The sequence below is a fragment of the Hyla sarda genome, chromosome 12 (genome assembly GCF_029499605.1).
Source record: "Hyla sarda isolate aHylSar1 chromosome 12, aHylSar1.hap1, whole genome shotgun sequence".
Lineage (NCBI taxonomy): Eukaryota > Metazoa > Chordata > Amphibia > Anura > Hylidae > Hyla > Hyla sarda.
This window is the reverse complement of record NC_079200.1, coordinates 7,776,397-7,785,863: the sequence shown is the minus strand read 5'-3', so window position 1 is coordinate 7,785,863 and position 9,467 is coordinate 7,776,397. Positions and strand designations below refer to the sequence as shown.

General features: G+C 45.2%; 1 protein-coding gene across 3 annotated transcripts in view; it reads right to left on the bottom strand.

Moving 5' to 3' along the window:
• Nucleotides 1-8,071: 8,071 nt before the first annotated feature.
• NKIRAS2 (NFKB inhibitor interacting Ras like 2) overlaps nucleotides 8,072-9,467 on the bottom strand; it is a 34,253-nt gene continuing 32,857 nt past the window's right edge. For all 3 annotated transcript variants that reach the window (XM_056547849.1, XM_056547848.1, XM_056547851.1), the window contains one exon: nucleotides 8,072-8,599. In XM_056547849.1, the coding sequence (XP_056403824.1) occupies nucleotides 8,360-8,599 (240 nt within the window). In that variant the 3' untranslated portion in view covers nucleotides 8,072-8,359. The remainder of the gene's footprint in view (nucleotides 8,600-9,467) is intronic.

Genomic DNA, 9,467 nt, shown 5'->3' with positions numbered 1-9,467 from the left:
CTGCACTTCTATGTCTCTATACTCTGTATACAGAGGAGGAGATCCTGCACTTCTATATCTCTATACACTGTACACAGAGGAAGAGGAGATCCTGTACTTCTATATCTCTATACACTGTACACAAAGGAAGAGATCCTGCACTTCTATATCTCTATACACTGTACACAGAGGTGGAGATCCTGCACTTCTATATCTCTATACACTGTACACACAGAGGAGGAGATCCTGCACTTCTATGCCTTTGTGCCTAAACTTCAGCTGGAGCATGGAAGACATTATAAAGCAGTAGTGACCATTGTAGAGTGTGTATAAAGCCCTGGGGTGTGATATCTTCCTTACAGGCTTGTTTTTTGCTGTCTTTCTGCATCCTTTGTATGTTCATAAGCACTGCCCCCTCCCATCTCTCTCCTCCATTGACTTATATTGCTTGTAATTTGATCCCTGACTGAGCTGCAAGACAAACCTTGAGCAGACAGGACAAAACTAGGCTGGTTTTCAGAGAGTAAGAGTCTTACAGGCGAAAGAAGCATTTTTCTCTAATAAGATATATTACAACATTTCTTTTATTCACTTGTACAGTTGATCGATACGAACTTTGTTGAGTTGACAGCCACCATTTAATATACAAAACAACTAATTGATGTGTGAAATGGATTTTATCTAAGGTAGTTTTATACCATGTAACAAAATAAACCTCAGTAAAACGTATACGTAAAAGAACTAAAGCTGACGAATAGGCCAGAGCCGTGTCATGTGTTTCTCTACAGCAGTGCTCACAACTAGGGATCGACCGATATCGTTTTTTTTAGGGCCGATACCGATAATCGGTGGAGGTTAGGGCCGATAGCCGATAACTTATACCGATATTCCGGTATAAGTTATCGGCTATTTATCCCCCTGTGACACCGCTGAAGATCATTGATTTAAAGCGGGCGCTTTAAATCAATGCACTGCAGTGGCTTTTGCGGTGCCATAGGCCGCTGCCGCCACCCGCTTCTCTCCCCCTGCCTGTCCGGGGGTCCTGAGACCTATCACTGCCATCGCTCCCCCTGCCGCACCTAGGGGTGCCTCCAGCTGTTGCAAAACTACTACTCCCAGCATGCCCGGACAACCGTTGGCTGTCCGAGCATGCTGGGAGTTGTAGTTTCGCAACAGCTGGAGGGCCTACTGTAGGTATAGTATATTATACAGACCCCTGTCCATCCCAGAACCCTGACTCACCTTCCCAGTTGCTGCAGGGACCATCCGGGGAGGGTGGTCCGGGCCATCCATCCTTCCTGTAGTGTCCGGTGGCATTCCGGGTGGAGGGTGAACCGGTCCGGGCTGTCCTTCTCCGGGGGTCCTCTTCTCCACTCCGGGCAGGCTCCGGCCTAGTAACGCTGCATAGACGCCGCTGCGCAGCGACGCACCTGACGTCACGGCGTCTATGCAGCGTACTAGCCCGGAGACTGCCCGGAGTGGAGAAGAGGACCCCTGGAGAAGGACAGCCCGGACCGGTTCACCCTCCACCCAGAATGCCGCCGGACACTACAGGAAGGATGGATGGCCTGGACCACCCCCATTACGGGCAAGTTAATTTTTTGTTATTGACTCGGAGGGTGGGGGAGGGGCCCGACCGGTATAGCGGTATGGGCAAAAATAAAAAACGGTATCCGGTTCATACCGGTATACCGCCCAGCACTACGGTGGGGGGTGCGACGCGGTGCGGTGGGTCGGGGGGGGGGGGGGTAGACAGGGCATTATAGGCAAGGCAATTGCCGATACCGATAATGCCCAAAATCGTGATTATCGCCAGATAATATCGGCCATACCGATAATCGGTCGATCCCTACTCACAACTGACTATAATCAGACAAATAATTGACACTCGCTAACTAGCAATGTGGATTAAATCAAACCTATAATTCGGTAGTACAGATTATACTATAATTTACCTTCCAGCAGCTTGAAATTCCCCTCTCCTTCCCACAGGCACTTACACAGTCCTGAAGTGTTCAGAAACCTCCTCGGGCACAAAAAAATCCATCTGGTGTTAAACAGTAACTACAAGACAATGAGCGGAGGAGGGAGATGGTGCTGCAGTATCTTACTTAAAGGGGTACTCTGGTGGAAAACGTATTTTTTTTAAATCAACTGGTGCCAGAAAGTTACAGATTTGTAAATGACTTCTATTAAATAATCAATCCTTCCAGTACTTATTAGCTGCTGAATACTACAGGGGAAATTCTTTTCTTTTTGGAACACAGAGCTCTCTGCTGACATCTCTGTCCATTTTAGGAACTGTCCAGAGCAGCATATGTTTGCTATGGGGATTTTCTCCTACTCTGGGCAGTACCAAAAATGGACATAGATGTCAGCAGAGAGCACTGTGCTCGTGATGTCACCAGAGAGCTCTGTGTTCCAAAAAGAAAGAGAATTTCCTCTGTAGTATTCAGCAGCTAATAAGTACAGGAAGGATTAAGATTTTTTAATAGAAGTAATTTACATATCTGTTTAACTTTCAGGCACCAGTTGATTAAAAAAAATAAAAATAAAAAATAAGTTTTCCACCTGAGTACCCCTTTAAGAAATGCATTGCAGTCTACGTAGAAGACGCATGTCCGATCATTCCTAGTGCCGACTGATTCAGTTGTCGCCTGCTGTGCGCGGGAATGTCCACCCAGAGTTTCCCCAGGCGCATATTCCCTAGTAAGAACCTGGTCTAACTCTCCCACTGCATTGAAGGAGCTCGGCAGTCGGAGAGGAATGCGCTAGCGAATGCAGCTCTGGACTATGAAAATGGGCATTAAAGGTCATCACAGGCTTTTTGCCGCATTTATATTAAAGATGATGCCCAGGAATAGAAAAACAGAGCCGATTACTTCCAAAAACAGAGCCACCCCTGTCCTCAGGTTGTGTGTGTTATTACAACTTCGCTCTACAGAGATCCCTCAACATACGATGGTAATCCGTTCCAAATGAACCATCGTTAGTTGAAACCATTAGCACCACCCTGCTAATCACACCTGTACACCTGCTTCGTGAAGCCGTTCAGCTCAAACCTTCAGATGTTAATTCCAGCTAAACCATGAATCGCAAGTTGTGCTATCCTTTCTTCTTCTTCTTCTTTTTTGTACTATACATTGAAACCATCGTATGTTGAGGGATCCGTGCATTGTAAATTACAGTCACCCCCCGACCTACGATGGCCCCGACATATGATGAAATCGACATACGATGCTTTTTTATGTCGGGGCCATCGCATTAAGTGCTATCAGGCAGCCCCAAATGCTTAAGCTGCTGTCGGATAGCAGCTTAATGTTCCTCGTGTGGTGCGATAAGTATTACTTACCCCTCCACGATGTTCCGGGGTGCCCTCCGGGTCCAGGGCTGGTCTTCCGGTGTCTTCTCGGCCCTCTCCGATGACGTCAATACGCTGCTGCGCACGACATCCAATAGGAATGGCGTACGCAGCGGCGTAATGACGTCGCTATGCAGGCCCAGTAAGGCCTTGCGGAAGACAACGGAGGACCGGAGAAGACAGAAGAGGACCGGAGAAGACAGCGGAGGACCGGAGAAGACAGCGGAGGACCGGAGAAGACAGCGGAGGACCGGAGAAGACAGCGGAGGACCGGAGAAGACAGCGGAGGACCGGAGAAGACAGCGGAGGACCGGAGAAGACAGCGGAGGACCGGAGAAGACAGCGGAGGACCGGAGAAGACAGCGGAGGACCGGAGAAGACAGCGGAGGACCGGAGAAGACAGCGGAGGACCGGAGAAGACAGCGGAGGACCGGAGAAGACAGCGGAGGACCGGAGAAGACAGCGGAGGACCGGAGAAGACAGCGGAGGACCGGAGAAGACAGCGGAGGACCGGAGAAGACAGCGGAGGACCGGAGAAGACAGCGGAGGACCGGAGAAGACAGCGGAGGACCGGAGAAGACAGCGGAGGACCGGAGAAGACAGCGGAGGACCGGAGAAGACAGCGGAGGACCGGAGAAGACAGCGGAGGACCGGAGAAGACAGCAGAGAGCCCAGCGGAGGCCCGGGATCACCATCGGGAGCGGTGGGGACAGGTGAGTACAGCTTCCTATACTTTACATTGCACGAATCCCTCAACATACGATGGATTCGACAAACGATGGCTCGTTTGGAGCGAATTACCATCGTATGTTGAGGGACCACTGTATAGGAAGTTGTATTCATCTGTCCCCGCCACTCCGGACCCGTCACCGCTGGCCTGGTTGTCGCCCTCCATCGCTGTTGCCGCGTCCCCGTGATGTCCCCGCCGCTCCGGACCGTCTCTGCTGCCCGGGATCATCACTCTTCATCGCAGTCATCACGTCGCTACGCACGCCGCTCCTATTGGATGACGGGACGGCGTGCGCAGCGACGTGATGACGACGATGGAGAACACCGACGATGCAGGGGATCCCGAAGAGGACGCGCCGGAGCCCCGAGGACAGGTAAGTGATCGTCAGCGGACCACACGGGGCACCGTAAACGGCTATCCGGGGGCAGCTGAAGCAGTCTGCGCTGGAGGATAGCCGTTTATGCGATGGCCCCGACATACAAAAGCATCGTATGTTGATGCTGCCTCTGAGAGTCCATCGTATGTTGAAATAATCGTATGTCGGGGCCATCGTAGGTCGGGGGGTCATTGTATTTACTTCAATGGAACTGAGCTGCAATACCACACACAACCTGGAAGACAGGATTGGTGCTGTTTTTGGAAGAAATCTGATCTTGTTTCCAAATCCTGAATAATCCCTTTAACCCCTTAACCCCTTAAGGACACATGACGTACTGGAACGTCATGTGTCCACTCCCGATCTATAACGCGGGGCCACGGCGTGGCCCCGCGTCATAGCGGTTCGGGCCCGGCCTCTAACAACGGCCGGGACCCGTGGCTAATAGCGCGCGGCATTGATCGCTGTGCCGCGCGCTATTAACCCTTTAGACGCGGCGTTCAAAGTTGAACGCCGCGTCTAAAGTGAAACCGAAAGCATGCCGGCTAGCTCAGTGGGCTGTTCGGGATAGCCGCGGCATCCCGAACAGCTGACAGGACAGCGGGAGGGCCCCTACCTGCCTCCTCGCTGTCCGATCGCCGAATGACTGCTCAGTGCCTGAGATCCAGGCATGAGCAGTCATGCGGCAGAATCATCGATCACTGGTTTCTTATGAGAAACCAGTGATCAATGTAAAAGATCAGTGTGTGCAGTGTTATATAACACTGCAAAAAAAAAGTGCAAAAAAAAAGTGAATAAACATCATTTAACCCCTTCCCTATTAAAAGTTTGAATCACCCCCCTTTTCCCATAAAAGAAAAAACACAGTGTAAATAAAAATAAAAATAAACATATATGGTATCGCCGCGTGCGGAAATGTCCGAATTATAAAAATATATCGTTAATTAAACCGCACGGTCAATGGCGTGCGGGCAAAAAAATTCCAAAGTCCAAAATAGTGCATTTTTGGTCACTTTCTATATCATGAAAAAATGAATAAAAAGCGATCAATAAGTCCTATCAATGCAAAAATGATACCGTTAAAAACTTCAGATCACGGCGCAAAAAATGAGCCCTCATACCGCCCCATACACGGAAAAATAAAAAAGTTATAGGGGTCAGAAGATGACAATTTTAAACGTATAAATTTTTCTGCATGAAGTTATGATTTTTTCCAGAAGTGCAACAAATTCAAACCTATATAAGTAGGGGATCATTTTAATCATATGGACCTACAGAATAAAGGTAAGGTGTCATTTTTACCGAAAAATGTACTACGTAGAAACGGAAGCCCCCAAAAGTTACAAAATGGCGTTTTTTTTTTCAATTTTGTCTCACAATGATTTTTTTTCCCGTTTCACCGTAGATTTTTGGGCACAATGACTGACGTCATTACAAAGTAGAATTGGTGGTGCAAAAAATAAGCCATCATATGGATTTTTAGGTGCAAAATTGAAAGAGTTATGATTTTTTAAAGGCAAGGAGCAAAAAACGAAAATGCAAAAACGGAAAAACCCCCAGGCTTAAGGGGTTAAGGACAGACCCATTTTCTTACCTTAATGACCAGGATCTTTTATTTATTTATTTATTAATTTTTTGTGTCATGTGTCTCTTTAAATGGTAATAACTTTAGAACGCTTTTTCTGAGATTGTTTTTTCGTCACATATTGTACTTTATATAAAGTGGTGCATTTTTGTTGACACATGCAGAATTTTTTGTGAAAAACTCAAAAATATTGTGAAAAATTGGAAAATTTCTGTCTTTTTTTTGTTATATTTATTCTGTGGGTCAGTACGATTATGGCGATACCCATTTTATATCACTTTTTACGTTCTTTTTCCTTTTCTGAGCTAAATTCTTTTTCTGCCATTTATTTTCCAACAGCCGTAATTTTTTTATTTTTTGTCTGACACCATTGAGTGAGGGCTTATTTTTTTTTGGGGGGGGGGGGGGGGAGATGAACTGTGCTTTATATTGGTCACATTTTTGCGATACGTGCTACCTTTTGATCTTTTTTATTCCGCTATTAGGACCAAAATTGGCAAATTTTGCGTTTTTTTTTTTTACGGCGTCATGCGGGTTAATTTACATTATAGTTCCCGTCATTACGGATGTATATAATTTGTGCTTTTGATCTTTTTTGGGGAAAGGGAATTTTTTTTTTTTTTTTTTTTATACACTTCATACTTTTATTGAAGAACTTTTTATTTTATACACTTTTTCCTGGTTATACTTTGCTGTAATACACTGTACAGCCTTTGTGATCGAACCTGTGGCTGGATCTCACAGGCTTCCGTAGAAGTCAGACAGGATGTCATGATCCGATCTCCAGCTGCCATAGCAACCAAGGACGACTCGCGATCGTATTGTGGTGCCACCGTTGGTGGCACGCTCCCCCTGTCAATACCATAGATGCCGTGATCAGGATTGATCACGGCATCTATGGGGGGGGGGGGACGACATGCTGCCGGCAGTGGTGCGATCGCCTGGTGGCAGAAAGTTATATAGATTTGTAAATTACTTCTATATAAAAATCTTAATCCTTCCAGTACTTAGCTGCTGTATGCTCCACAGGAAGTGATGTAGTTCTTTCCAATCTGACCACAGAGCTCTCTGCTGACACCTCTGTCCATGTCTGGAACTGTCCAAAGCAGGAGAAGTTTGCTTTGGGGATTTGCTCCTACTCTGGACACTTCCTGACACGGAAAGAGGTAGCAGCAAAGAGCACTGTTGTCCGACTGGAAAGAACTACACAACTTCCTGTGTAGCATACAGCAGCTGATAAGTCCTGGAAGGATTACGATTTTTATACAGAAGCAATTTAGAAATTGGTATAACTTTATGGCACCAGCTGATTTGAAAACATTTTATTTTCCACCGGAGTACCCCTTTAACTATAGAAGCCCTTTTTTGCCTATATCATGGATAAGATATGGAAAGGTATGAATGTGACAGCCATGTGAACAGTGGAAGAAACATTATATTTAAGAAAGAAAGAAATTCACATAAGAATATTTATATATATATATATATATATATATATATATATATATATTTCATAAAATAAATTGGTGATACCCTTTCTGGTGCCAGAAAGTTAAACAAATCTGTAAATGACTTCTATTTAAGAAATAAAGAAAAAAATAATCCTTCCAGTACTTATCAGCTGCTGTATGTTCCACAGGAAGTTCTTTTCTTTTTGAATTGTTTTTTTGTCTGACCACAGTGCTCTCTGCTGACACCTCTGTCCATTTTAGGAACTGTCCAGAGCAGGAGAGGTTTGCTATGGGGGATTTGCTCCTGCTCTGGACAGTTACTGACATGGACAGAGGTGTCAGCAGAGAGCACTGTGGTCAGACAGAAAGGAAATTCAAAAAGAAAAGAACTTCCTGTTGATCATACAGCAGCTGATAAGTACAGGAAGGATTAAGATTTTTTAATAGAAGTCATTTACAAATTTGTTTAACTTTCTGGCACCAGTTGATTTAGAAAATTTTTTTTTTATTTATAATATATATATATATATATATATATATATATATATATATATATATATATATATATATATATATATATATATATATATATATATATATATATGTATATGTGTGTGTTTTCCACTGGAGTACCCCTTTAATTAAAACCATGTTATATACAGAGATCATTGTCCCTTCTGAGACCTGATGTGATTGGTCCGGGAACCATGACAGCAGCCATGATGCTTCAGCGAAAAAAAAACAGAAGACTTAACCCTTTCTGCCGAGTCATGGCATACACGTATGTGCTCCATAGAGTTAACGGGCTGGTGCCTATCCTCAAGGTGACACCCAGCAGACGTCAGTGCGCGACAGTGTAACATTCCCTCTAAGAGGTCTAGTTGTCCAGGGAGCCGCTCCCCTTGTTCCTCCGGCTCAGGGGGAAGGCGGATTTGTTCTGCGGCTGAGTCATTTTACTAGCCAGGAAAACAAAAGGCTCGATCAGGGTTCGCCTCTCGCCCACAGACACTTCCCACAGTTTCACCTTTTCGCTCTTGGCCCACTGCTGGGCCGCGTCATGGTCCACGTGCCGCAGGTCTTGGACGTCGCTTTTGTTTCCCAAAACAACGATAGTCACCTATTAAGGGGAAAAAAAGAGAAACAAGTCAGTGGGTAGAGATTACAGTGTTCTGAAGTGTTTATCAACCTGGGTGCCTTCTGCTGTGGCAAAACTACAACTCCCAGCATGCCCGGACAGCCTTTGGCTGTCCGGGCATGCTGGGAGTTGTAGTTTTGCAACAACTTTGAGTTGGCTAAAGGCTGACCTGCACCACTTTGGCTTGCAGCAGTAGGTCCTGCACTACTAACAGAGCAGAGGATGTGAGAGCAGAGGGAAGGTGAGTGGTATTTTTATTAAAGGGGGACTCCGGTGAAAACCTTTTTTCTTTTAAATCAACTGGCGGCAGAAAGTTAAACATATTTGTAAATTACTTCTATTAAAAAAATCTTAATCCTTCCTGTACTTAATAGCAGCTAAATCCTACAGAGGAAATTCTTTTCTTTTTGGAATGCTCTCTGATGACATCATGAGCACAGTTCTCTCTGCTGACGTTATTATAATAATAATAACGCTTCATTTATTGTTGTCCTTAGTGGGATTTGAACCCAAGTCCCCAGCACTGCAAGGCAGCAGTGCTAACCACTGAGCCACCATGCTGCCCTTAGCATACATCTGCTATGCACGGTTGCTAAAATGGACAGAGATGTCAGCAGAGAGCACTGTGCTCGTGATGTCATCAGTGTTCCAAAAAGAAAGTAATTTCCTCTGTAGCATTCAGCAGCTAATAAGTACTGGAAGGATTAAGATTTTTTTAATAGAAGTAATTTACAAATATGTTTAACTTTCTGCCACCAGTTCATTTAAAAGAAAAAAGGTTTTCACCGGAGTACCCCTTTAAAGAGGTACTCCAGTGAAAAACTATTTTTTTTCATATCAACTGGCTCCA